This window comes from Triplophysa dalaica, chromosome 4 (genome assembly GCF_015846415.1).
Source record: "Triplophysa dalaica isolate WHDGS20190420 chromosome 4, ASM1584641v1, whole genome shotgun sequence".
Classification (NCBI taxonomy): Eukaryota; Metazoa; Chordata; class Actinopteri; order Cypriniformes; family Nemacheilidae; genus Triplophysa; species Triplophysa dalaica.
Window position 1 is genome coordinate 11,353,137 of NC_079545.1, and position 27,897 is coordinate 11,381,033.

The 27,897-nt window shown below is 40.4% G+C and overlaps 2 protein-coding genes across 9 annotated transcripts; one reads left to right on the plus strand and one right to left on the minus strand.

Moving 5' to 3' along the window:
* The first annotated feature begins 10 nt into the window (after positions 1 to 10).
* On the plus strand, positions 11 to 21,536 carry git2a (G protein-coupled receptor kinase interacting ArfGAP 2a). Of its 8 annotated transcripts, none has more exons than XM_056745074.1 (20): positions 11 to 645; positions 4,321 to 4,454; positions 5,160 to 5,272; positions 5,421 to 5,526; positions 6,176 to 6,262; positions 6,373 to 6,503; positions 6,623 to 6,717; positions 6,959 to 7,004; positions 7,344 to 7,395; positions 7,814 to 7,886; positions 7,999 to 8,096; positions 11,906 to 12,017; positions 12,283 to 12,428; positions 12,547 to 12,696; positions 14,699 to 14,977; positions 15,918 to 16,004; positions 18,206 to 18,288; positions 18,501 to 18,692; positions 20,183 to 20,246; positions 20,365 to 21,536. In XM_056745074.1, the coding sequence occupies exons 1-20, from the start codon at positions 561 to 563 to the stop codon at positions 20,575 to 20,577; spliced, it is 2,346 nt and encodes a 781-aa protein (XP_056601052.1). In that variant the 5' UTR covers positions 11 to 560; the 3' UTR covers positions 20,578 to 21,536. The 8 variants fall into 8 exon arrangements, 7 of the variants coding, with proteins under 7 accessions (XP_056601052.1, XP_056601045.1, XP_056601046.1 ...); XM_056745067.1 differs by lacking the exon at positions 15,918 to 16,004 and adding an exon at positions 18,983 to 19,138 and having other exon boundaries at positions 18,498 to 18,692; XM_056745068.1 differs by lacking the exon at positions 15,918 to 16,004 and adding an exon at positions 18,983 to 19,138.
* Positions 21,537 to 21,703: 167 nt separating this feature from the next.
* Positions 21,704 to 27,512, minus strand: tchp (trichoplein, keratin filament binding). The gene is made up of 13 exons (XM_056745075.1): positions 27,281 to 27,512; positions 26,875 to 27,077; positions 26,362 to 26,572; positions 26,219 to 26,275; positions 24,700 to 24,768; positions 24,267 to 24,440; positions 23,249 to 23,361; positions 23,098 to 23,164; positions 22,841 to 23,013; positions 22,660 to 22,741; positions 22,398 to 22,583; positions 22,175 to 22,318; positions 21,704 to 22,062 (listed from the first exon to the last, which is right to left on the minus strand). Exons 2-13 carry the CDS (start codon positions 27,063 to 27,065, stop codon positions 22,030 to 22,032), a joined length of 1,500 nt encoding a protein of 499 aa, XP_056601053.1. The 5' UTR covers positions 27,066 to 27,077; positions 27,281 to 27,512; the 3' UTR covers positions 21,704 to 22,029.
* Positions 27,513 to 27,897: the final 385 nt, after the last annotated feature.

Sequence of the window (27,897 nt, forward strand, 5' to 3'; positions counted from 1 at the left end):
CATGCGCGCCCCCAACCACAGCATGATATACAGATCGCGTCCTACATGCGTAGAATTTCATTTACGACGGCGTCTGACTCATTTGACAGTTTATAAATATACTCAAAGCCCAAATGGATTTATGATTCATAGTTGCATGTTCACTGCAATCTCCGGACCGCCTTAGAAAAACATACCTATACTGTAGCGCTTCCCTGCTTCGTGTGAGGGAGCGCTACAAGCTGATTTATCGTCACTTTAAGCTCAAATGTGCGGCCAAGGGAGGGCAGATGGCACTATTTTGCGATCTGATGCGTTGCTGGCAAGCATTTCCGTAATGTGGTTTTACTTCAGCATGACAGAGATTGCCTGATTTGTCTGTCCTAATTTCAAGCCAGACGTATATTATTTCATACAGCCAGCGCGGACGCATGCACGCGTTTAACTATCTTCTGTATGCACAATTTTATCGGGCACGAGATCCTCGTTCAGTCATACAAGACTTTCAAACGGATGCAGTCGTTATGGTAAAGCTGTGCATGCGTTAAAGTTATCCGTTGACGATTCGCGGTTTATACTACATGGTGATAAGAAGGACTTCACCGGAGACAAGGATGTCGAAACGGCTTCGAAATAGCGAAGTTTGTGCGGATTGCAGCAGTTCGGGTGTGTATACATTTTTTTTCTAAATGCCTTATGTCATTTGAAGTGGACAACCATTTAACGTTACTGGAAGGTATCGTGCATTTACTGGACGGAATAATAGTGCATTGTTATATAAATATCGCAAAAAGATTTGTTTGCATACCATTAGTCGCAATTAAACAGATACAAATGCATGATTAGCAAATGCAAGTTGGGTAATATTCGTGTATGTTGTTTGCCTACTGGTTGTGTTTCAAGACCTTCTGAGCTGCCTAAGTAGAACACATCTTAAGCATCATATGTTCGTGACTAAAATATTAAACGACCGCTTGTTTGAAATACTGCACGGTGATACTCTGAAATGCTGTCTAGGTAGGGACTACACTAGAGGTTCAGACTGTCACTTCATGCGGAGTTGACTCAGCTCTCCGTTTGCACCCTCAAATGATGCTGCGGGAGCTTTTGATACATTTTGATGTATTTGTGACCATTTTCTTTGTACAATTGTGTGAGTATAAATAGATAAATGTACTATGTGGGTGATCATGAAGGGGCATCCAGCAACATAATAGAGCTTTACAAGTGGAACAAACCATGTATTGGTAGATATGACGAAATTAATGTCACACATCAACGTCTATATTACACAGCGTTTAGATGTTATTTTATCTCTCCTGTTGAGAAATGCGCTGATCCTGTCTTGCTTGCTCAGACTTTTGATCATCAAAGACTATAATTGTGATGGACCTCAAATTTCAAGTTCATAATTAATTTCAGGATAATTGTATAGCCAAATGTAGTGTCAATAGACCTGTTTTGCTGCTTGAACTGTGAATCATTGCTAACGCCAGACAGTTGACTTGTTATGTGGTTCGGTTTTCTCCTCATGTCTGATATTGATTCCCCTTGATTAGTTACGCTTCAGTCACCAGCTGGCCTGGGCTGCCCCGGCGTGTCAGTGTCACGGGACAGTTGTTGTTAGGGTGCGAATATTTTAAGTTATTCTTGACTGGGGTTTTATTTAGCTGCTGCATGACTTCATTGGGAAGAGGAGCGCTCGTGAGAGAAAGTAAAGGAGGGGTGAGAGGGGAACGATGCTGTGCCAGGTGCTTGATTCTGGCCCATGGCCTCTTTGCAGCTGTTGTTTGATACTTCCTGTGTTTGAAGGGAAGTGACTTTTGCTTCTCTGCAACTCTCAGATTATCAGCGTATCAGTCTTTAATTCAGACAGCTGATCTTTCTGCTTGTGTGATACAGTTGTAATATAATACATCCCTCACACTGACTGTGAAACGCAAATTGGTTGGTGACTTTGGAAGTGTGGGAAGCTTCAATTTCCCACAAAACGGACAAAGTACAAGGATTTGTTTTTAATCCAAATGAAATAAAATCATATTTATTGTAATGCTTAAAGGAACCCTCCAGTTTTTTTGGAAATAGGCTCATTCTCCAACTGCCCCCAGAGTTAATAAGTTGAGTTTTACTGTTTTGGAATCTATTATTATCTTATAATATAAATATTAATATAATTATAATCTTCGGGTTTGTCAATAGCACTTTTAGCATAGCTTAGCATAGATCATTGAATCCAATTAGACCAGTGGCATCGTGTTCAAAAATGACCAGAGTTTCAATATTTTCCTGTTTAAAACTTGACTCTTCTGTACTTATTTCGTGTGCTTTTTATTTTCAGCCGGTCTCAGCACTACACAATATAAGTACAGAAGAGTCAACTTTTAATATCATAATTATCATGATCTAATGTTACTTACTCTTTCAAATTTTAATTGGAAAAAATATAATTGAGACCGAAAGTGAAAATGAAATCCTCCAAAGTCTCTGTTTTGGGGATTTTTGAAAACTCCCATGTACATTGCATCAATGTTTCTGAAGGAAGTGAAATTGCAAGTTAGCCAGAATCTTCCATTGGGAAGAGTTGGGGGAAGGGTTGCAATAAATACAATGCTGTAAATACTAGACTGCTCAGACACATTAGTCATAGGCCCAATGTTGATGTCCCCAGTTTGGCGTCATGATTTGGTGAAGGGTTGAATGTTTGTGACATTCTTTTCACACTTGTATGTGTCCATGATGGATGACATCTGGTGACAAGTATTGATGTGCTAGCAGTGACTCAGAGGTGTAGTTGGAGAACTCTGATTGGTTGATTTCTTATGTTCAGTACAGTGGATCTCTTGTGGGTCAGGACCCAAAATAGGTTGTTGTTGTGTTTCTGGTAGGGAAGTTAATAAGAGGTGAAGAATCTTTGATAATTGTGAAATAAAAGTACAAATGACCTCTTAATAATAAAAACAATTAAATAATCACATATAAATGGGAATAATTAGTATTTGCAAAAATAAATAGGTTTGGTTGTTTTTTAAACGGGCAGGAAAACACTTTTTTTATTTTGTTGTTGTGTTGCTTTATTTAAACTATGGCGTTTTGGCAGACATGTGCATGGGTGATTCTTAAGAAATCTTGGTTGTGTGAGATGTCAAACATGACTTTTTTATCTACTTGAATCCTCAAATTTAGTTTTGGGCAATACACACACAAGGTTTGACAAGGTTAAAGGGATGGTTCACCCAAAAAAAATGAAAATTCTGTCATGATTTACTCACCCTCTTGACATTTCAAACCTAAATGACTTTCTTTGTTCTGCAGAACACAAAAGTAGATAGTTTGGAGAAAGCTGGTCACCGAACAGCGCTGGCACCCGTTCGCTTCTATTGTATGGACACGTAACCAATGAAAGTGAATGGGTGCCAGTTACCAACATTCTTCCAGTATCTTATTTTGTGTTCTGCGGAAGTAATTTTTCGGGTAAAATATCACTTTAAAAATGCATTAATTTTAGCATTAAAAACTGTAAAATATCAATACCTCAACATGTTTTGCTAAAAAAGAAAGAAAAGCCAAAGTGCCTAAATCAGTTTTTAGTTATCATACATAATTAGAAATTAATTAAGTATATTAAATTCATAACATTTATTTCATTGTTGTGCTTATGCGTTTAAAGTAATTTTAATATTGTTTTTTGAATAATAATGGATTTCAGGGGAATTTTCATAAATAATTTTGGTTGGTTTGCAACTTTTCAGTTAACCCCTGCAGTAGATATCCCCCCAAACATCTACAGTAGCAAAGTTGTGAAACTTAAAACCCACAGAGTAGTGTTTCCCAGTCATCTGCTCATACCCTAGAAGTAAAGCTTAGCTGCATGACATTTGTTGTGGTTTTTGCATGCGTATTAAAGAGGAAGTTAGCACATTTACAGCAATAGTTAAAAGGATGACATTCACTTCACACTATGCTGACCTTATATGGAAGAACTTGGACCCACGTTTTTTATTGCAATTACATTGCATGCATGCAAAGTAAAATACTAGGACGTGCACCTACCAAAGTAGTCTTTCTTTATATGAATACTACATTATGGTATGGTCTAAAAAAAAAAATGTCAAAATTACAGACTATTTGAGCCGGTTGAATTTTATTGAGTTTTGAAATAAACAAATGTATTTTGTAATAAGTGCACTGTAAGTCGCTTTGGATAAAAGGGTCTGCCAAATGACTAAATGTAAATGTAAATTTTAGTTTTTCAGTGCTCCATTGGTATTATTGTGTATTGACTCATCATCAACAGTGTTTGTGTACTTCTTGTCAAGCTGTTGTTTTCTTGTGGCCCCAAAGATCCTCACTGGGCGTCTGTAAACAGAGGAGTTCTCATATGTGACGCCTGCTGCGGCGTACACCGCAGTTTGGGTCGCCACAATTCGCAAGTGCGGCATTTGTCACACACGCCTTGGCCGCCCACCCAGCTTCAGGTGAGCCCACTCTCACTGTTACACAATAATTCATGACAGCTGTATCAAGTGGCAACCTTTGGAATTTATGATGTTTATAAATAAAAATGGTATAGGAGCTAGTCAAGTTTATTTTTAAATACCTTTAATTACATTTACAACAATGACTACTCCAAAGTTAGAGTTTGGCTCCAAAATGACGTAACTCTGTTTTGAACCTTTTTTTAAAAATCATGTTTTTTATTATGTTATCATGTCTTTTTTGTGTTAGTTAGATGTATTCTTGCCATTTGTTATGGCTTAAATCAAAACAAACCAACCACATTTTGATATTAATTGGAATGCTCAATAAAAAAACATGATTTGTGAAAAATCAAAAAAACAGAGTTATCTCATTTTGGAACCAAACTCTTCAAATATACATAGTGTGCATTTGTACACCTTCTGTCTCAACTTGTGGTTAAGTCTTGGTACACGACTGGTCTTCACTAATGTCTCTTTTGATCTAGAGTAGTAAAAGTCTGTTTGAGTTCCTCTGTCACATTTCTATTTTTAGATTTGTGTCTTTTTACAATCAGTCAATGATGTCTGAATGTTTGTAAGAAAGCGGTTTGTTAATGAGAATCTAGGTCCAGTCCACCAGAGAGTGACTCGAGAGACATTCAAAAAGCATGTTGTCATGCTGAATAAATTGTTTTGTAATTTTTTTCTTCTTCTCATCTACAGATGGTTCAGATATTATACAACAACGGTGCTAATGCAATATGGGAGCACACACTGCTGGATCCCTCATCTTTAATGAGCGGGAAACGCAAAACCAATCCTCAGGATAAAGTCCAGTGAGTCACTTTTGTAAAAATTGTTATATATAAAAGATGACAATAGTGACTTCTGGCAAGTAAAGTGAGATATCCGTCAACTCTTCAAACGTGACAAATGACAATTACAGACATGTCCTAATATTTCCCTTTTTTCTTTCACCGAAAGTCCCAACAAGACAGAGTTCATAAAAGCGAAGTATCAAATGCTGGCTTTCGTCCATCGTTTACCCTGTCGAGACGACGACAGTTCAGCAGCTGCAGATCTAAGCAAGGTATTGAAGGAGTTTCCTGTTTGAAACTTTATATTCTCATTTTGATCAATTATTATGTATTTGTGTTTTAAATGTTCCTTGCATCCTGTTTGATAAAGTATTTCAGGGTTGACATATATTTATGACACCTATGAAATGACCTTTTGCTTACCCCCACCAACCAACTTGCTAGTTTCATCTCTATAATGAAAACTCTCTGTGTGGTTGGTTTTATATGGAATTTTAAGGGGGCGGGGCTTATTGTCAGTTTAGTCCTCCGGATAGATTCAATAACTGTTGAGCAGTTGAAATGAAATATTGCAGCGTTTATTGTAAATATTTTTCTATGTGGGTCATTCTGTTCTTAAAAATTGTGTGCACTCATAATCTTAAATTGAAATCTGAAGACTCCAATACCAAGCTCAACAGCTAGATATCTATGTACCATTAAATGTGACCAAACTGCAGGACCCATTCAACAAATCGTTTATTTAATACACTTATTATCTATAAAATTATAATATAACTATTTTTATTTTATTATTTATATTGTGGGAATGTATATTTTTAGACACTAGCCAAAGACAAACCGGAAATTAACTGGGGGTCAGGTGTGCGCACGTCCGATGAAACAGTCTATTGATGAGCACTTTTTTGTTTGTTTTTATAGCAACTTCACTCAAGTGTTAGAACTGGCAATCTTGAGACTTCTTTACGGTTACTGTCGCTTGGAGCACAAGCCAACTTTTTCCACCCGGTAAAAACCTCCACATATAAACCTTCATGTATTTGATCTTATTTAATTTAGTTCAGATTGTGTGGACGCCCAATACTTGTTTTTAACAAATTCTGCAATGGTTTAAACAGGAAAAAGGAAACACACCACTTCACATAGCAGCTAAGGCAGGACAGGTGTGCCAGGCTGAGCTACTGTGTGTTTATGGGGCGGATCCTGGAGCTCCGGACTCTTATGGCAAAACACCCATCAACTATGCAAGGTAATATATTGAACGTCTCATGAAATGTGGCTATATCGGTTGTATTTTATGTCAGAATAGTGACTATATTCATTGAACACAGGTCACTCTTAAAGCATAGTTGTGTTGTTTTTAAATAGGCAGGCCGGCCATCAGGACCTAGCAGACCGGCTGGTGGAGATACAGTATGAGCTTACAGACAGACTTGCCTTCTACCTCTGTGGGCGAAAGCCTGGTGAGTCATGCCATAATGGCGTGTTATTGTGAAGACTGATGTTTTGATATCTAGCAGTGTGATCGCTTACACCGTTGAAGCTAGAAACACGCCTTTGCGTTGGTCTTCCAAGTGCCAGATGGCTCATTAAAATCTCAGTGATGCAGATTGTATTTGCTTTAATAGTTTGCGATGTAATTTTATCAGTTGATGTGTACAATGCCAGTGTGTCAATCTAATGAATGCGTTGTATGTGTTTTAGATCACAAGAATGGACAGCACTTCATTATACCACAGATGGCGGACAGGTAGTCACATGATTCTCAAATCTGAATGTGTTTGTGTAAACAAGACTGGTGATGCCAGAGGTTTCTGATGCAGAGGAGCATTGTGGGATGTGCTCAGTCATGTTCTGGAACTTGCTGACCTGGAATCTACTGATCACACCCGATAATGTTCCTCGGCACAGCCAGTCTTTATGATTGAAGTAATGTTATGATGTTGTTATTCTGTTTTTTGCTCTCTTTGATGAAAAAGAAATGTGTAAGTACTTGCAATTGAGAATGACAGTTGAAAATCCGTTTGTGTGTTTTTTGGCTATACCATCACAGCATTTTGTGAAAAAAAAACATTGTGTTCTCTTATAGAAGTGTGGAGTTATCGGAGTTTGCAAAAGCTGCGAAAAGAAAACTGCAATCTGTAAGTCGTTTAGTTTTTGTTAAAAGGACAGCTCAACCAAAAAGAAAAATTCTGTCCTCGTTTATCAACCTCATGTGTCGTTCTTCTGTGGAACACAAATGAAGATATTTTGACAAATGTCTTTGTGGTTTTGTGTCCATACAATGGAAGTGAATGGGGCCAATGTCGTTTGGTTTCCAACGTTCTTCAAAATATCTTCTTTGTGTTTTGCAGAGGATGAGTAAACGATCTAAGAATTACATTTTTATTTTGCAGTAACAAATGTTACATGTACTGGTAGTGCAAGGTACTAGCAATGCCAAGATCATGGGTTTGATCCTATGAAATAATAAAATGTATAGGAACATATAATGCACTATAAGAGACAACGGTTAAAAGCATCTGGAGTGACGTGACAGCTCTGTTATCTTTATTTCAGCTCAGCGATCATTTGTTTGAGGAACTGGCAATGGACGTGTACGATGAGGTAGACCGAAGGGAGACAGATGCAGGTGAGATCATGCACTTCTTAAAAGAAACAAAATATTGAACACAAAATCCTGCATGCAGCCGTGCCAGTGTGAAGCCTTTTTCTTATTGAGCATCTTCGCGTGTCTATCGCAGTCTGGCTGGCCACTCAGAACCACAGCGCCTTGGTAACGGAGACAACAGTTGTGCCTTTCCTTCCTGTGAACCCCGAGTACTCATCGACACGCAACCAGGCGAGTACTGAACAGACTGTAAATATAAAGAACTGTCACTAAAGTCATATCAGCAGGAAATCAGAGAGTTCTCACTTCAGTGACATTTGTAGAGTGTTTCATGCAGATTAAACTGCAAAATTCTTAAATGTGGTGGCCAACGTGCCAACAGAGGAAATAGCGGCAAAACTGTTACACTCCACTTGTTTTTACATACACTTTCGTCAATACAAGGTAAAATTTTCATTTAAAGAACGCATCCAAAACTGCCCCTTGAACTGCCACCTTACCGTGGTGGAGGGGTTTGAGTACCCGAAAGACCCTAGGAGCTATGTTGTCCGGGGCTATATGCCCCTGGTAGGGTCTCCCAAGGCAAACAGGTCCTAGGCGACGGGTCAGACCAAGAGCGGTTCAAAAACCCATATGATGACTATAATTTCGAGGACCGTGACGTCGCCCGGTATGGCGCAGCCGGGGCCCCACCCTGGAGCCAGGCCCGGGGTTGGGGCTCGTATGCGAGCGCCTGGTGGTCGGACCTTCCCCCATGGGGTCCGGCCGGGCTCAGCCCGAAGGAGCGACGTGGGACCACCCTCCCGTGGATTCACCACCTACAGGAGGGACCGTAAGGGGCCGGTGCAAAGTGGAACGGGTGGTAGTCGAAGGCGGGGGCCTCGACAACCCGATCCCTGGACGCGGAATCTAGCTCTAGGGACATGGAACGTCACCTCTCTGACGGGGAAGGAGCCGGAGCTTGTGCGTGAGGTTCAGAGATTCCGACTAGAGATAGTCGGGATCACCTCTACGCACAGCTTGGGCTCTGGAACCACACTCCTCGAGAGAGGATGGACTCTTTACCACTCTGGAGTTGCCAAGGGTGAGAGGCGGCGGGCTGGTGTGGGTTTGCTTATAGCCCCCCAGCTCAGCCGCCATGTGTTGGAGTTTACCCCGGTGAACGAGAGGGTCGCGTCCCTGCGCCTCCGGGTCGGGGATAGGTCTCTCACTGTCGTTTGCGCCTATGGGCCAAATGGCAGTGTAGAGTACCCGGCCTTCTTGGAGTCTCTGGGAGGGGTGCTGGAAAGCGCCCCGACTGGGGACTCCGTCGTTCTGCTGGGTGACTTCAACGCCCACGTGGGCAGCGACAGTGACACCTGGAGGGGCGTGATTGGGAGGAACGGCCCCCCTGATCTGAACCCGAGTGGTGTTCTGTTATTGGACTTCTGTGCTAGTAACAGTTTGGCCATAACGAACACCATGTTCAAGCATAAGGGTGTCCATCAGTGCACATGGCACCAGGACACCCTTGGCCGGAGGTCAATGATCGACTTTGTTGTTGTTTCATCTGACCTACGGCCGTATGTCTTGGACACTCGGGTGAAGAGAGGGGCGGAGCTGTCAACCGATCACCACCTGGTGGTGAGTTGGATCCGATGGCGGGGGAGGAAGCTGGACAGACTCGGCAGACCCAAACGTACTGTGAGGGTCTGTTGGGAACGTTTGGCCGAATCGCCTGTCAGAGAGATCTTCAACTTCCACCTCCGGCAGAGCTTCGACCAGATCCCGAGGGAGTCTGGAGATATTGAGTCCGAGTGGACCATGTTCTCCACCTCCATTGTCAACGCAGCCACTCGGAGCTGTGGCCGTAAGGTCTCCGGTGCCTGTCGAGGCGGCAATCCCCGAACCCGGTGGTGGACACCGGAAGTAAGGGATGCCGTCAAGCTGAAGAAGGAGTCCTATCGGGCCTGGCTGGCTTGTGGGACTCCCGAGGCAGCTGACGGGTACCGACAGGCCAAGCGGACTGCAGCCCGGGTGGTTGGGGAGGCAAAAACTCGGGCCTGGGAGGAGTTCGGCGAGGCCATGGAGAAGGACTATCGGTCGGCCTCGAAGAGATTCTGGCAAACCGTCCGACGCCTCAGGAGGGGGAAGCAATGCCCCACCAACGCTGTTTACAGTGGAGGGGGGCAGCTGTTGACCTCGACCGGGGATATCATCGGGCGGTGGAAGGAATACTTCGAGGATCTCCTCAATCCCGCCGTCACGTCTTCCATTGAGGAAGTAGAGGCCGAGGGCTCAGAGGCGGACTCGCCCATCACCCGGGATGAAGTCACCGAGGTAGTCAAGAAACTCCTCGGTGGCAGGGCACCGGGGGTGGATGAGATCCGTCCTGAGTACCTCAAGTCTCTGGATGTTGTGGGGCTGTCTTGGCTGACACGCCTCTGCAGCATCGCGTGGCGGTCGGGGACAGTGCCCTTGGACTGGCAGACCGGGGTGGTGGTCCCTCTTTTTAAGAAGGGGGACCGGAGGGTGTGCTCCAACTACCGGGGGATCACACTTCTCAGCCTCCCCGGGAAAGTCTATGCCAGGGTACTGGAGAGGAGAATCCGGCCGATAGTAGAACCTCGGATTCAGGAGGAACAGTGTGGTTTCCGTCCCGGTCGTGGAACACTGGACCAGCTCTATACCCTCTTCAGGGTGCTGGAGGGTTCATGGGAGTTTGCCCAACCAATCCACATGTGTTTTGTGGATCTGGAGAAGGCATTCGACTGTGTCCCGCGCAGCATCTTGTGGAGGGTGCTCCGGGAGTATGGGATTCGGGACCCTTTGCTAAGGGCCATCCAGTCCCTCTACGACCGGAGCAGGAGCTTGGTTCGCATTGCCGGCAGTAAGTCAGACTTGTTTCCGGTGCATGTTGGACTCCGGCAGGGCTGCCCTTTGTCGCCGGTTCTGTTCATAATTTTTATGGACAGAATTTCTAGGCGCAGCCAGGGGCCGGAGGGCGTCGGGTTTGGTGACCACACGATCACATCTCTGCTCTTTGCGGATGATGTCATCGTGCTGGCCCCATCAGACCAGGACCTTCAGCATGCACTGGGACGGTTTGCAGCCGAGTGTGAAGCGGCGGGGATGAGAATCAGCACCTCCAAATCTGAGGCCATGGTTCTCAGCCGGAAAAGGGTGGCTTGCTCACTTCAGGTAGGTGGAGAGTTCCTGTCTCAAGTGGAGGAGTTCAAGTATCTGGGGGTCTTGTTCACGAGTGAGGGAAGGATGGAGCGGGAGATTGACAGACGGATCGGTGCAGCTTCTGCAGTAATGCAGTCGCTGTACCGGTCTGTCGTGGTGAAGAAGGAGCTGAGCCGCAAAGCGAAGCTCTCGATTTACCGGTCAATCTACGTTCCTACTCTCACCTATGGTCATGAGCTGTGGGTCATGACCGAAAGAACAAGATCCCGGATACAGGCGGCCGAAATGAGCTTTCTCCGCAGGGTGGCCGGGCGATCCCTTAGAGATAGGGTGAGAAGCTCGGTCACTCGGGAGGAGCTCAGAGTAGATCCGCTACTCCTCCACATCGAGAGGGGCCAGCTGAGGTGGCTCGGGCATCTTTTCCGGATGCCCCCTGGACGCCTTCCCGGTAAGGTGTTCCGGGCATGTCCCACCGGGAGAAGACCCCGGGGAAGACCTAGGACACGCTGGAGGGACTATGTCTCCCGGCTGGCCTGGGAACGCCTCGGTGTCCCCCCGGAAGAGCTGGAGGAAGTGGCTAGGGAGAGGGAAGTCTGGGCATCCCTGCTTAGACTGCTGCCCCCGCGACCCGGCCCCGGATAAGCGGTAGAAAATGGATGGATGGATGGATGGATCCAAAACTCATCCAGCATTTTAGCCTAAGGAACTTGGAACAGGATTTGCATGTTTTATGTCTTTTCATTCATTTCTTTTTTTGCGTTTTACACATGATATACAGTAGGGGTTATAGGATTGAAACTAGAATCAATATAAAATGACTGCATTTTCATATTATATTTATTCATTATCATAATATGCCTGTTTTTTTCCAGGGACGACAAAAGCTTGCGAGATTTAATGCTCATGAATTTGCCACACTTGTGATTGATATTCTAAGTGATGCAAAGCGGCGTCAACAGGGGAGTTCAGTGTCAAGCCCCAAAGGTATAATTCTGCATTATACAAAGCGGCTATTACCCGGCAAAAAAATAATTTCTTAATATTTTTGTCTAAAAAAAATCTAAATAAGTGATGCCAACAACCAGCAAAAATATCTGGCAATGGGCTAAGGAAAAAAAAATGGTAAACATCGTGCGGTCACTCAAGTAAATGTGTCTCGATTTAGGATTTTTTTATTTGCATTGTAGTCCCTGATTTCTCTCGAGGCTTATTTTCTTGATATGTCATCATTGTTATGTTTGCTTTATAGACAACGTCGACAACGTTTTCTTCAAAAGTCTAAGTAGCCGTCATGGAAGTGACAACCAAGAAATCGACCAGCCAGACTATGACAGCGTGGCATCAGATGAGGACACCGACACAGAATTGCGAATCGGTAAAGCAGACCGAACTAAGGTTTGTGCATACAAAAATTGCTGTGCGATGCTTGTCATCACAATTACATACCAACAGACTAACGTGTACATGTCCCCTTTGTCTGCTACTTTTTTCCGACTTCTGCTTTTCTCTTCAGAGTTTGGACTCGGACTTGTCCGATGGCCCGATTTCCGTGCAGGAGTTTCTGGAAGTGAAGAACGCTCTCTCAGCCTCTGAGGTCAAAATACAGGAACTAATGAAGGCCAACAGTAACCTGAGCGAAGAGCTGAAACTGGTGCAAAAAAAGGTACCGGAGATTCAGCAGTGAACGCTGAACATCCTGGTCTGAGGAGCGTTTGTTGTCTTAGCTCCTTGGCTCGGGCCAAGCAAGACTTTTTAAATCCCATACCTACAGATCTCGCATGCTTGCAAGGAAATGACTCCAAATATCAATTCTGAGCCAATCCTAGTTTTTAACATTGTCTGGAATGTTAACTTCTTAATAAAACTGTGATAACTGTGATCTAGTGTTCAAGTAACCAGCATGACCCTGACCTCCATACCCCTGGAAAGATCCTCTGATTCTGGACTGAACAGCCATTTAACATCAAAACATTACTGACTGACTTTGGTTATTGGCAAACTAACCTCACTAACTGTAAACATGCACAGTGCAGCTGTATGTAAAGTCATTGTTTAAGAGTTTCCAAAGCACAGGTAGAAAAAAATTAAGCAAATATAAAAATACAGACCAGAAATGCAAACACTGCTGATGGAGTTTCATAGATTAAGAAACTGTTGTTTTAAACAAATATGTTTTTATAATGTTTGCTCCGTGCTAGAATATGAGCACAAGGCTCAGTAATCTGCCCTGCTTTTTAAGGAAGTTACAGTTTCAATCTGTTTCCTGTTGCATTTCTTAACCAATGATTAGAAGTGATGGTGTACTGTTAAACTTTAAGGTTTACAGATGGTTTTGCATGTTTTATGTCTAAAACCACTTTCAGTCCTTTCAACACAACAAAAGCCAGAGTTTAGTGTTCCTTTAATTGTACATATTGATCAGAATATTAAGATTTTATATGTGTTACAGAAATACATATGTATATACAGCCGCGGAAATAATTGAAAAACCATTTCAGAGACGTTTTTCCGATTTTAAAATGTACTATTTATAGGTATGTGTTTAGGTAAAACAATCATTTTTGTTTCATTTTGGGAAAACTAACAATATTTTCCCCCAAATTTCAAATAAAAATATTGTTTCTATTTGCACATATTTGCAGAAAAATAAAACTGGAGAACCGGTTAAAATAACAGAAAAGATGCTCTACACTAATAAGCAATACAAAACTTATATTTGTACACGTATTAGGAAAAGTTCAAAAAAGTTTTTTCATGATAACCTTTTCATCTAGTTTTCATGCTGACTTGAAATGAAAATTTGGAATGGTCTCTTACGTTTTTCTCCCCGGCTGTTTATATGCTTGCGGAAAATATCTAAAGGTTGTATATCTTTCAGACAATATGGTTATAAAAATGTGTATTAGAGTGAATTCTTGTGGTGAAGCTGTGTGGCTTTGCATTGGTTTGAACATCTGGGTGGTTAAAAATAGTGATGACCAAAATCATGTTATCATGAGGGAATATCTGGGAGCTCTTTTGTTGCGCTTATATTGTACACATTTAGTCTTTTTCTGGCTCTAGAGCTGCTTGACTTCAATCTGAGCTGTGGAGTGAGCTGTCTTAGGCTCGCTTTCCCTGCTGTTCTTAAACATGTCTAACTTATGCTTTCTTACTTAAGAAAAGACCTTTTTCTTGCTAGAGTCTTGCTGATTTCATTTCATAATATTATTGGTCGGCTGAAGCCATATGACTTGCATTATTCACTTCACATAATTTAAGTAACGCTAACCTTGCAATAACATTTTTTTTTTTGATGTTATTAATTAAATCTAATGTGATTGTTTTAGAAGGCATGTAGCTAAACGTATTCATTTATTTAACAGTATTGAATTGGCATAGACATATTAATCCCAATCTCAGTTTTGCACAGAAACCCTATGGGAAAACCCCAGATTCAATGTTCTTTTGAACAACCTAATTAAAAAACAATTTGTTCATGGTAATATCTTTCAGTTTAATTACAAGATGAAAAGCCGGATTCATCTCTTCTGCAGCTAATGTGAATATATAGCAAGCCTGTTGCATATACCTATTGATCGACAAGTTCTCTGTAAGCTAGCTTTGCTACATTTTCTGCTTTTTTCTGCTTTCCGTCTCTCTCGCTTACGCCTTTCTCTCTTCAGCTACAGTCTCTGCAAAGTGAGAACGGCTCTCTCAGACGCCAGGTCTCATCTCAACAGCCCTATCAGGCCCCCGGGGGTCCTGACCACCCCAATCCTTCCAGCCCCTCCTCCTGTTCCTCCTCTTCCTCCTCCTCTGCCCTGAAATGGCACCTGTCTGCACGGGCGAGCCGCCCCATGTCTATGTATGAAACCAGCTCTGGTCTGAAGCCCTTTCTTTCCAAGGGAGAGGCCATTTACCCCGAGGAGACCTTCCCTTCCTTGCAACCCTTCCCGACCCATGTAAGTACAGACCTGCCTCTTGCCCTCTCTCCTTTCTCTGTCCTTCCTCATATTGCAGCATGCTAATATATCGGTGGTATGTTGTCTGTCATCAAGGTTTTGTAGTAAATAAAATTGTGGAGACCTTTTTGAGGTCCTTAAGGTGTCACTGTTTTACTGTTTTAATATCAAACTTAATGCAAAAGTCACACCGTCCCATTTTCATTGCTTTTCAAAGTACATTAGTACAAATTGCAATGCCTCTAACTATAATTTTATGTTCTGTTATGCATTTCATTTTAAGTTAAAAGGTGTTCTGAGTAATTTGATATGACTGAATGCATTGGTGTGAAAAATAGGAGGATTGTTAAGGTACTAGTATTCAATAGGTCAGGTGATCTGAAGATGGTGGTCCCCATGTGGAGGGCAGGTTTTTATGTGAAGAAACGGCAGCCTTTTCTACATCATTTTAACGATTTTAATAGTATTATTTTTTTCAGTCAGAAAAAGTTACTCAGGGGCACCTTTAACAGTATTGCAGATGTTTTGATTGCTTATTAATACTGTTTTAGACCAACATATTTCCTTTAGTTCCTCAAATTCAGTAGCCCCTTAATGTAAAAAGCCCTATACTGTTATACTGTTTATTTCAGAATTTTTTTAGACTTTGTGAGTGTTCAGTGTGGTATTAAAATATTTTAACCTCATGGCTTCTCATTGCATTTACTTCATTGTAATTTTACTGAAATGTAAAATCGCATGGAAAAGTTCTTGAAACTGCTCTTCGAACATCATACATCGCTCATCATCATTAAACACTTGCTCCTAAATGCCTAGTTGTAAACTTTTCAGATAACCTGTACCATTGCCAAATATATAAATCACATTTCTTCCATGCATTTCTTTTTTTAACCTTGTTCTTTCATTTACTGCTATAAGTCTGGTTTGCACCCCTTCTTAGATCGAAAAAGGCATGTTTGATGCCGCCTCCTCATCCCTCCCTTTACTCCCCACCCCGTCCTGTTTGTCGAACAAGAGCGCAGAAAGGGTTAAGTACATCCTCACATGCTCCGTGCCCCGTGGGACCGTCCGAAAGCACCCAGAGCCCATCACCACCTCTTCTCCTCCTCCCTCCATCTCATCCTCTGCTCCCATCAGTCCCTACTTCTCATGTTGTGCTCCACATATCACAGCGCATGAACGGCCCCTATGCCAACCCTCCAAGGGCTGCTGTTTCCTACTGATACGTATTTCTGCCTTTATCATTTCCACCATCATCCTTACATTGAACACTTGATGGCTTGTGTTGTCATTTCCGTGCCCCGCTGCTTACTACTTGCTCCTGCACACTGAGCTCTTTTCTGTTTTTTTTAATGAGTGTGGTTTTGAATTTTTGGAGTCAAATCTGCTTCTCATATGTGTCTGTTCTGGATGTCGATTTGGAATCAGGATTTGCTGGAATTTTACAACTGAAAGTGCCAAGAATGGTGGTTAAGAACATAATTTAATGCACATCCATTATGTCTGCAAATATAGTTAAAATATTGATTTAAGTGTTTTCAGCAGAACGTGTTCTCCAGAAATCACATTTGTAGTGATCTAAGCGTTATGACCAACCCTTCCCTCTCAACCCATGACTGTAATATTCTCTTACAGTAATTTTATAATGTCCCAGTCAAAGTGCTTTTGGAATCTGACCCCATTTCACACTCCAATAAGTAAGTCAAGTATCTTTACCGTTTCCAGCACTGAGATGAGAAGCACAGATCCAAGCTACAACCTACATGCAATTAAAAAAAAAAATCTCCTGTTTGCTTCATATTTTGCATCTGCTGGACTGTGCTTACAGCAAAGATGCTGTTTGAATACTGGCTGGTAATACGGTATTTTGTGACTAACGTGCTTCACCGTGCTTTTTCTTATGCCAACTGTTTTTACAGCTTTTTGCTAGTTCGTTGTTGCTCTAGCTTACAGATCAACACGGGAGTTGTTAAGGAATAATGATCAGACCGATGAAGCAAATTAAGAGAAATGCTGGTACAGACACAACTATCTTAAAGCTGCAATATATAGATTTTTGTTGTTAAAAGTAATTAAAAAAGCAGTTTTTGAGCCAATACATTGAAAATTGTATTTCAAAACTGTCTGAATGGGGGGCAACAGGGTGTCGATTTCAAGGAGGTACGGATGTCACATAAAAATGTATGGCTTCCAAACGCTACGCACATTTCGGACAACATTGAGTCCAATTTGTTTGCATCTGTTGATTCAAAATAAAAAAATAATTCTAAATAAGGGATAATGTACAGGCAGCTGGTTGAAAAACTGGACATAAAATGAATTTGAAATATTTGATTAGCTCATTTTTACTGAAGGAAGACCTTCCTTGAGGAAAAGCCATTTAGTTACGTTCAAACATCACAAACAGGCAAATGGGTTTAATCATTTGTAAATATAATGTCATATATGTTATTAAAATAAATATTTATGATTCACTTTTGTGTGAATATTATGTGTAATATTAAACTGCCCCTCTCAAAATTATTTACAGCATCCGGGTTAGAGGGTGTTATTAGTTTGAAGCGGTTGTTATTTGAAAATAACAACCCTTGGACTGTGGCGACTGGCCAATCAGAATCAAGCAATCAAATGAGCTGCGTACTTATAAAGAATAAAACTTTGAGCTGGGACTTTGAGCTGTTTTGTGGGAAATGTGAGTTGGATGTATTTTGATTTCAACACACGTAAAGATATATTTGTAAGGTAACCTGGAAAAGGCAAAGGTTACGGATTGCAGCTTGATACAAAAAATTAGATGAGATGAACTGCTACACTATGTCATCATATAAAAAATATAAAGTTTCGAAACAAGCAGCATTTAATTGGTTGTATTCCAGACTAAACATGCATTTATGATGAACGGACCAAGCTGCCGGTTTTAACACGTTTGCTCTCTTTGCTGTGAACTCATGATGCTTCTTGGGCTAAATGCTTAAAAGCTTGCTTACGCTCACCTTTAATACTGTAGATTGCTGTTGCTATTACTATATATATTTCATATCTCATTAACTTGGATTCTATAAAAATATGTAGAGTGTATTATATTTGATCAGTTTGATTACAGTTACTGTAATGTGTCTAATGCCCTCACTACAGTTGCACTGTGTGTATATATATATATATATATATATATATTTCAATCTTGTGACATCACGTGTTATGTTACTGCGTCCTTTCATCTCTTTATAGGCCTCCAAGTTTGGCAAGCATAGTAGCGCATCCGACGGTGACTATGACAACACGGTCAACGAATCCGATCTGGATGACTCAGGGTACATGAAATAACTCCTTTGTCAAATCCTGCTACCATCAAACCAAACTGTCTGCAGCTAAGCCCTTTTTTTGCCGATTGTAAATACTGTATCTGTGTCAGTCATCCCCTTTTAGCCAAGGGTATATATAGCAAACGCACTAATGATGTTATAAGACTTGCATCAAGTAACCGTAGAAGTATTACTCATCCACTTATATCTTGCCACAGCAGATTTGTCCGTAGATGTCGTCTACGCAGCAGCGGTTGGATGGGAGAGAGCAACTCCATACCAGAGCTGGACGATCACGAATGCGAGTCTGACCCCAGTCTGCCCAGCACAGAAGACGTCATCCGGAAAACCGAGCAGATCACCAAGAATATCCAGGACCTGCTGAGGGCTGCACAGGAGAATAAGCACGACAGGTGAGAAGGCCCGTCCCAGGTTCTGTTCATCATCTTTTTTCTTTGCTTGTAAAATTGTTACATTTTAAAATTAATTTTACTACTTTTAGTTAGTAACTCCCCATCGCTGTTCATAGGTCATGAACCTGACATTTGTTTTTAATTTTGCCATCCGTTAAATGAGTTCCTCCTGTAGCACATTCTCATCTTCTCTTTCTTTTCTCCTGTCCTCATTTGTCTGGATTCATCATTTGGAATCGGTCATGATCGCACGTTCCGTTCGGGCCCCATTCTGTGTCTTTTCCCACCAGTGCCCCGGGTGAGCAGAGGGAGAGTGTCCGCAGACTCAGACACAGTCTGGGTTGTTTCGGCACGCTGGTGCCTTGGGCAGACAAGCCCCCCTCTCCCATGCAGTCCCTCGGCCTAAGAACTCCCCACCCCGCCGCCCCCAACAGCCCTGCCTCCTGGTACTCTGGCCTCTGTCCCTGCCTCACAGGCACAGTGTCTACCTCTCTCTTCATCACTCACGCACTAATCTACACACGGGCACAACCGTGGACTCGGAGAACTAACATGTAACATGCATGTATGTGCGCTAGAATGTTAAACACTCAAGGTCTGAAGCAGTTTGCATTCAGGTCAGTTTTGAAACTGACCCTGTTTGGTTTTAATCATGTTTCTGGACTCATGTAAATGATGTGCTGTGCACGTTTGGTCATTTTTAACAAAGTAATTTGCAATTCCGCTGAAATGATGTCCTACCAGTCATTCTCTGTTGATGCAAGGATATTGTTGATGTCTGACTGGAACTTTGTATCTCTAAAACTGCCACTTTATAAGAAGTGAAATATTTCGGTCATTTCATTTTTTCAATAATTAAAAGGATAGTTCTCACAAAAAACACCCTCAAGTGGTTCCAAAGCTGTTTAAAGTTTTTTGTTTGATTTATTATGAAAAAAGATATTTGGATGAATGTTAGCAACTGAGATTTCTGGGACACCATTGACTACCTTATAGAATGTATAATTATTGTTCTGTTGAACAAAATGTTTAATACTTTTTATAGGTTAAATATTGGCAGACCAACATGAAGAGTGACTTATAGTAATGATTTATGAAAAAGTCTAATTTGATAAACTGTATTATTTGGATATAATATCACAAAACCGATGTAACGTCCTCTTACTGTAAATATATTTTAGGGCTGTATCAAGATAACTAACATTTGCACGTTATTGTTTTTCTTGTGGAATATTGCAAAGAAGTCATAGCTAAAACTATAACAGCACAGTTAACAAAATAAATGAATCCTTCAACAAAATGCATTTCGGAAAAAAGATCACGTTGAGTAAACACAATATTATGGTAGTTGTTGTATGCTGTGATTGTGTAAAGTTTGGCTTTAAAGCTCTACTCACCGATTTCTTTGTAGTTGGTTTGTCTTTCTCTCGCCTAACTCTTGACTTATGCTTCAGAATTTTAACATCCGTCTCTCTGTTTGTTTTCTGCAGCTTTATACCCTGTGCAGAAAGAATATATGTGGCCGTGAATGAGATGGCCGGCCTTTTCCCTAAGGTTTGTACTTTCTCTCTTCATGTAAATCTAAGTTTTAATGTAACAAAGTTGCATTTGGGTCATCTCGGAATAAAGATATTCCTATATTAAAATAAGTGTATTTGATGTTTGTTCACAGAGGCCACGGTTTGAGACTGTAAGAAGCTCACTGCGTTTATTGACGTCAAGCGCACACCGTTTACAGAACGAGTGTAAGAAGGCGTCTCTTCTGGAGAACAGCCCGGCAGTGGACATGCAGTTGGTCACCCAGCAGGTCATCCAGTGTGCCTATGACATCGCCAAGGCGGCTAAGCAACTAGTTACCATAACCACCAAAGAAAACAACAACTGATCCACCTGTAGTGCAGTCCCTTGTATCATTACATTTTTTTGTGTAATTTGTAAGATATATTTGCATGTTTTTGTTTTTATTTAAGATCTCAGTAGCCATAATATAAAGCTTGAAATGTTCTTAAGGATTGTATAAAAGGATGTGTCTATGTTTGATCCATGAAAGTAAAATACATGTAGATGAGCGATCAAGAAAGATCTTCTCTCTTTAATCAAAATTGTTTTTTTTAAGATTTCTGTGTCTTTCATTTCTACCATCAACCCAATCATATTTATACTGTATACTTGAAGTATATACAGAATGAAAAAATAATGGCATTGAATTTGCCATTTTGTCATAGTTTATAAATCAATTGGTTGTAGCTTTAGTCTGTATGTAAGAAAAAATGAAGGTTTATGAACAATACTTGTAATACATAAAAAAAAATCTGATGTTTTTGTACATTTACAATAAGGTTGTATTTGCATTCATCACACTTTTAATGCAAGTTTACACAAATAAAAGTGTTCATGGTAGCGTGTTGGAAATGTATTGTTCATTGTTAGTTCATGTTAGTTAAAGCATTAACTAGACAATGTTAACAGATACAATCTTACTGTAAATTGTTCTTTTATTGCAGCTGTTTTCAATACATTCGCTGAAGAGACAATCTTCACCAGCAGACTGACACTGTAGCTGTCATGTTTTTTATTGTTAGTTTGAACCAAGCTACAAAATTTGTTCACCTCATTAAGTTCAATGTTCTTTTAATTGCTCTTTATTTCCTGTTCACAATGCAACTTACTTGGTCAAACCAAATGTGGACCTCTATAGCTCAGTGTTAAATTTTTTTGTTGAGCATTTATAGTTGTTTAAATGAACTGGTCTTCCACTAATTAATATTCGAGCACTGTTTGTGTTAAAAAGTACAATGTGTTTTTATTTTTTTAAATAAATGTAATTTATAATTTTGACCCCAAGTTGTTGCTTCAGAGTGCTTTTTGTTTATATCAGAAACTGAGCCGCATGATAAACTGACCACATAGCATCATATTTCTGCTTAGAGTATATTATGTTTTTATCAGTTTTTATGTTTTGTATTTTATTATTGGAGTAATATATTGCATAAGAATGCAGTAGACCGTAATAGTATCTTTTCTTTATTAAAACACATTGTAATTCATCTAAACAAAATACATAAAAACAAACCTACAATTCGTGAAACTTCAGCACCAGTGCAAAATTTTTTAAAATAAGAACAATTTATTAAAGATGATAAAAATGCATGGGTCATATAAATATTATTTCTGAAGGGGAAGCTTTCTAAAGCTCTAGCTCTAAACCAACTTTAATATAAGACCGAACTTTGCAAGTTCATCATGGACACAAGGGTATTCCTGACTGATTCCAAAACATGTTCCTATTTTCTTATCCTAAAAAAATGTGGCACGAAGATTCCTGTGTAAATTGCTCTCATGTCCATGCTGACCGGGGTCTGCTGTGAATCTGTCATAATAAGAACAAAAATCAATTATCTCATTGTAATATGCTTATTATATATGTATATATTTATATTCAAATAAAGCCATCTTCATGATCACTTTAATCTTGAACTCACTCTCTCCCGGTAACCCTGTCGAATCAATCTCTCAGTCTCAAGATGAAGCTCCTCCTCCTGCTGCTTAAGCCCCTCCCTCTCCTGCTCTTCTTCTTCCTCACGTCTCCGTTGCTCCTCCCACTGTTCCTTGCACCTTTTCTCCACCTGTTGATTGAAAGCATCCCTTTAACGCTTATGCTCACCTTCAAACGTATACGCTTCTGTTCAGTGTCACATTACACACCTGTGCATTAATCTCCTGCATTCGTGCAGTACGGGCTCCCTCCTGCACCTCTTTCTCCTGGCGTTGGGTGAGTCTCTCCTGGTCCAGCTGTTGGATGAGCTCCTCTCTCCTCCTAAGAGACTCCTCCCTCGCCAGCCTATTCTCGTGCATCTGTTCCTCCAACTGCTGCTGACGTCCAGCCAGGACCTACCAATCATTGAACAAAAAATGAGCCAAAAATGAGCCATCATGTGCTGACATTATCCTCAAACACATGTCTCACCTCCCGCATGAGTCTCTCTCTGGCTCTCTTCTCTTTCTCCCACTCTGCCTCTCTCTTCTCCCAAACACGCTGAGCCTCCTCTCTGATGGGCAGCACACAAACATACTTTTATCTTATAGTACAAGTAAAATCACATTAGGATCGTCTGGAAGTTCTTAACAAACATCCTGACACTACTCACCGATATAAAATATCAAACTCCGCCTCCCTCTCCTTCTCCAATTGAAGCTGCTCCTCAATGACTCTCTTCATCCATGCAGCGTCAGCAACAGCTCTCTCTCTCCTGGCTTTCTCCAGCTTCTGCTCCTCCAGCTCTCCTTCCACCAGAGCTGCCAGTATCTTACGGTCTGCCTCCTGGTGGTCGATCAAGATATTGCAGTCAAGCTGTCAATGTTTAGCATTCTAAAAAGGGGTCAAATAGTGTTCGCTGTAACCTACCAGCTCCTCCTGCACCTGCTGTGCTCTTCTTTTCAGCTGTGCGCGGTACTGCCGAGTTAAGAAATGCCTTTGAATGTGAAAAACAGTGCAGTTAGTCTAATCCCAGAAGTCCAGGAGGAACAAAGAGTAAAATATGCCAAATAGTTTTTACCCAAACTCTGTTTTCCTCCTGGTTTCCTCCATCCTCCTCCTCTCATCTTCGAGCTTCTCAAGCTCCCAGCACCGAGACAAAAGTGCCTCCTGTTCCTGCTTTAGACGCTCAGCCTGAAACAAGCATAATATAAGCGGAATAATTGCCTCTGGGCCTTTGAATTATTTTTTATTCATGCAAACTCACAGTATAAATGTATTCTTTTCTCATAAATAAATAGTGGTTCACAAATATTCCTTAAATAAAATATTTTTTTAATGTAAAGGGAAAGTTCAAATTAATAAAAATTCTGTCATGATTTACTTACCCTCAGATAGATCCAAACCTGTACGAATGCCTTTGTTCTGTTGAACACAAAGAAAGATATTTTGAAGTATGCCAGTAGCCAAACATATTTCTTTCCCCATTGACTCCAATAGTATTTATTTTCCCTACTATGGCAGTAAATGGGGGATGAGATCTGTTTGGTTACTGACATTTTTCCAAATATCTTCCTTTGTGTTCCGCAAAACAAAGAAATTTGTAATGGTTTAGAACATTTTGAGGGTGAGATCATGATGGCAGTATTGTTTAATTTTTTGGAGAACTGTCCCTTTAACGGTATTTAAACATTTGTGTGGATCTATTCTTCCATGTAAAGCTCCAATCCATAGTTTGAATTGGTTATAAAAGAACAAGAATCAGCTTTTGAGCAAGTAGATTCAAATCTATGTTTAAACTTTAAGCTTATGATCATTATTTATAAGTTGACATGTAATTTATAGTTTCACTGGAAATCACCAGTTTGATGTCATTTGACTTACAATAATATTTGTCGTTACCAAAAATAATAATATTAAAGGAACTCAGACTGAATGGAAATAATAATATTTAAATAAAATGAAGTCACAGAAATAAAAGATTGTAAATGAAAAAACACAAACCACATGTGACAAATCCATCTTGTAACACAGGATGACTATAATGCAAGTTTCTATTCTAAGATGTGTTCTCCCAATAAAAGACAATAATGACTCACTTCTTGTTCCTGTAATTTGAGCTCCTCCATCTGTTTACGGAGGTCTTCAGCACGCATTATCTCCTCCTGCTTTCTCTTTTCCTCTTCTTTTTTCATTCTTTCCAAAGCCTCCTGTCTGGCTCTCTCATACTCGTTCTCCACACGCCGTTTCTCCTCCTGAGCTCTCTCCTCAGCCTGAAAGAAGGAGCACACAGTTACAGTGTATTTAAAATCTTTGCATTTACATGAATGCATTTGGGAGACACTTTTATCTAAAGCAACATAATTGAATCAAGATGTTCAGCTAAATGAGATAATTGTCTACATTTATTTATATTATATTGTAATATGGTATATTAATATTATACAGTAAACCTCAAGATGTTAATGTTGTATGATGCTCAGCTGGTCACCATTCATGCATGGCAGCGCTGGCATTTAACACTCTTCTTACCTGTTTTTTCTCCTGCTGTTGGGCTTGCCACTGGCTCACAACATGATCTTTGTGCAGCTGTGACTCAACCTGTGGGCACAAACATGAGATGTCTGATTAAACAACACTGCACGTGTTTGAAACCAAACCCTGAGCTCAGAGTTACAGATCAGTCACGGAAGAAACACATCACAAGCCCTATTAACTTACAGTCACGTTTACTTCATGATCAATAATTCCCCACAAACCTGGAATGTGTCTTAAATGAACGTTCTACATTCAAGTTCAACTCAATCAGAAACTTACAATAAAAAAATATTGTAAATATTTGATAGAAAATGAATTTTTTTGAGAAGTATATTTTTCTTTAAGAATAATCATTTAAAATTTTACTTAAATTTTCACTTTATAATATGTGTTATTTGAGCTGTAAAGGTACATTTGGTTTTTAATGGTGAAAGTGGTTATCATATGAATATGTACTATGAATCACAGATATATGGCGGATATACACTCACCTAAAGGATTATTAGGAACACCATACTAATACTGTGTTTGACCCCCTTTCGCCTTCAGAACTGCCTTAATTCTACGTGGCATTGATTCAACAAGGTGCTGAAAGCATTCTTTAGAAATGTTGGCCCATATTGATAGGATAGCATCTTGCAGTTGATGGAGATTTGTGGGATGCATGAAGCTCCCGTTCCACCACATCCCAAAGATGCTCTATTGGGTTGAGATCTGGTGACTGTGGGGGCCTTTTTAGTACAGTGAACTCATTGTCATGTTCAAGAAACCAATTTGAAATGATTCGAGCTTTGTGACATGGTGCATTATCCTGCTGGAAGTAGCCATCAGTACATGGTGGTCATAAAGGGATGGACATGGTCAGAAACAATGCTCAGGTAGGCCGTGGCATTTAAACGATGCCCAATTGGCACTAAGGGGCCTAAAGTGTGCCAAGAAAACATCCCTCACCCCATTACACCACCACCATAATTACTTTAATGAGAAATTGAACAGGTGTTCCTAATAATCCTTTAGGTGAGTGTACGTCTGAAAGTGGAAATATAAATATAATTTTTCCCACGTTAAAAACACTTTTTACATGAACATGACAGACAATAAATATAAATATAATTTTGCACAGAATAGTCATACATAGATTGTATCATGTTGTTTTCATATGTTTGCAACAAGTGACCAAGGGACCAGATTGGCTCTTTTTTATACTACATCCCTCTCGAAAATATACCCTGGTTTTACTACAGTTAAAACCAAAAAAACATGATTACTGTAGTAAAACAATGGTTATCACAAAATAACCATGGTTTTGAAAACCATGTCTTTTGCAAAAACCAAAGTATACGATGGTTACCGTAGTAAAAAAAGTAATCAATGCACCAAAAAAACATGGTTACTACACTTGTACCACAAAAAAAACATGGTTCATTTTCGTAAGGGATATATTAACATTTTCAGCTGAGGTCAATTTCTTATTTCCTTTCGTTATACAGTGCATTACTCATAAATGGCTGACCTTCTGCAATTCAGAGTTGTTTTGCTTCCAGTGCTCTCTTAGCAGCTCCTGTGCCAGCTGGAAGAAAGAAAATTCTTCGACATTTCAGATCAGACATTATTAAACCCATAATCAAAATGATCTGAAGTTACAGATTTACATACATTTTTCCGTCTCTCTTCTCTTGCAGACCGGAGGGCATCTGTTTTTTCTACTAACTCTCTGGTATGTGTGGCTCTGTCTGGGAGAACATTTTTAAGCTCGGCCTCTAGTTGATCTCTCTCCTCCTGAAGCATTGTCATCAGACGCTCCCGGCGCTCCTGCAGCTTCCGCTGCTTCTCCTCTTTCACCCGCTCTCTTTGAAACGCTGACATACTAAAAGACCAAAGAAAAGCAGATGCCAAGGAGTTATTAAAATGACAGCTTTGAATTATAATTTTGGATTCTCTATTTTTTATTTTCTCTTTTCCTTAGTTCCTGTTAAGTTATATAGGTCTTAAATTTGATGCCTTGTTTGATATATACTGGAAATTTTTATGGGCAACAAATTACAATAGGAAATCACACATTTACAAATTGACTGAACTCACCAAATGGTAAAAGTTATTTTTCTGTTACATACTTCTTACAGTAGGGTGATGTCCAGATTGTCTATAATGAATCATTATCGTTTGTACCTGCGCTGGAAGGAGTGTCTTGAGCTCCAGTGTGCTTGTTTGCTGCTGCGGACCTCCTGCTCTCTGAAGTACTGAGAGTGCAGCTCCCACTGCTGCCTCCATCGAGCCTCCTGCTCGCGCTGCCGCACCAGCTGCCTCTCCAGAGCTCCCACCCGACCCGGCCAGCGGGCCGAAAGCGTCGGTAAAGCCATCGATCTGACTGTCTGCAGAGACAGTTTAGTTCTGAAGCTTTATTTCTATCCTGACCTTTATTGACTCACAATCTTTTACATTGCAGGTAACCTAAATGCAACCATTATACAATTTATATTAATGATTATGATATGCTTTGGAAAATAATATATAAGCTTAAGCGCTCAAAGTGTCAACAATAATCGTACAGGTTATGCATGCGTGTAAAACTCACGTGTTAATACTTTAGCTTGTTACCTAACCACACTCGCACGTGTATCTTGCAGCACGTTTCTAGTTTAAATAAGAAATGTGAAATCGAGAACTGTATTTTCTGTAAGAAAGGCCGTTAACAACAGCGGGCTTTAACAACAAAACACTAACGGAAGGGTAAAAAGCGAAGCGTTCTCTTGGTTACAGCGACACTTGCTTCCTGGTTACCTACGGCGAGCGGTGAGGTACAAACGCAAAGACATTTCTGCATTTGAGGGTGACAGAGTTGAAAGGTGACGTTTACCATCACCTCTATTACCTATCTAAAGCATGTGTATTACTCATCCATAACTGATATTTAAATATCCATAAAATATTCCGTTTTTAAGTTTCTTAGCAATATAAGACTAAATTAATCGAACCTGAATAAACGTTAATGAAGTGCAGGAACGATCACCTTTTACGTGATCTAAAGAATAAAATGTTTGAGTCATTTATTTACATAACAATGACAATTATCAAATAGTATCCATTGCATACAATTCACATGTCAACGACATGCCATAGAAAAAATATTTGCCTCCCCATTTTAATGGCAACTGAAAAATATTCAAGTAAAGTACCAATCATATTACATTG

Bases quoted from the DNA above. Each gene is read 5' to 3' on its own strand.
- git2a (XM_056745067.1), top strand. From the start codon at position 561: ATGGTGATAAGAAGGACTTCACCGGAGACAAGGATGTCGAAACGGCTT. The intron at 12,697-14,698 runs GTACCGGAGATT...TTCTCTCTTCAG, and splicing joins TGAAACTGGTGCAAAAAAAG to CTACAGTCTCTGCAAAGTGA. The intron at 20,247-20,364 runs GTTTGTACTTTC...GTTTGTTCACAG, and splicing joins TGGCCGGCCTTTTCCCTAAG to AGGCCACGGTTTGAGACTGT.
- tchp (XM_056745075.1), bottom strand. From the start codon at position 27,065: ATGGCTTTACCGACGCTTTCGGCCCGCTGGCCGGGTCGGGTGGGAGCT. The intron at 24,441-24,699 runs GTAAGAAGAGTG...TCCTTCTTTCAG, and splicing joins AACAGCAGGAGAAAAAACAG to GCTGAGGAGAGAGCTCAGGA. The intron at 22,584-22,659 runs GTGAGACATGTG...AATGATTGGTAG, and splicing joins GAGAGAGACTCATGCGGGAG to GTCCTGGCTGGACGTCAGCA.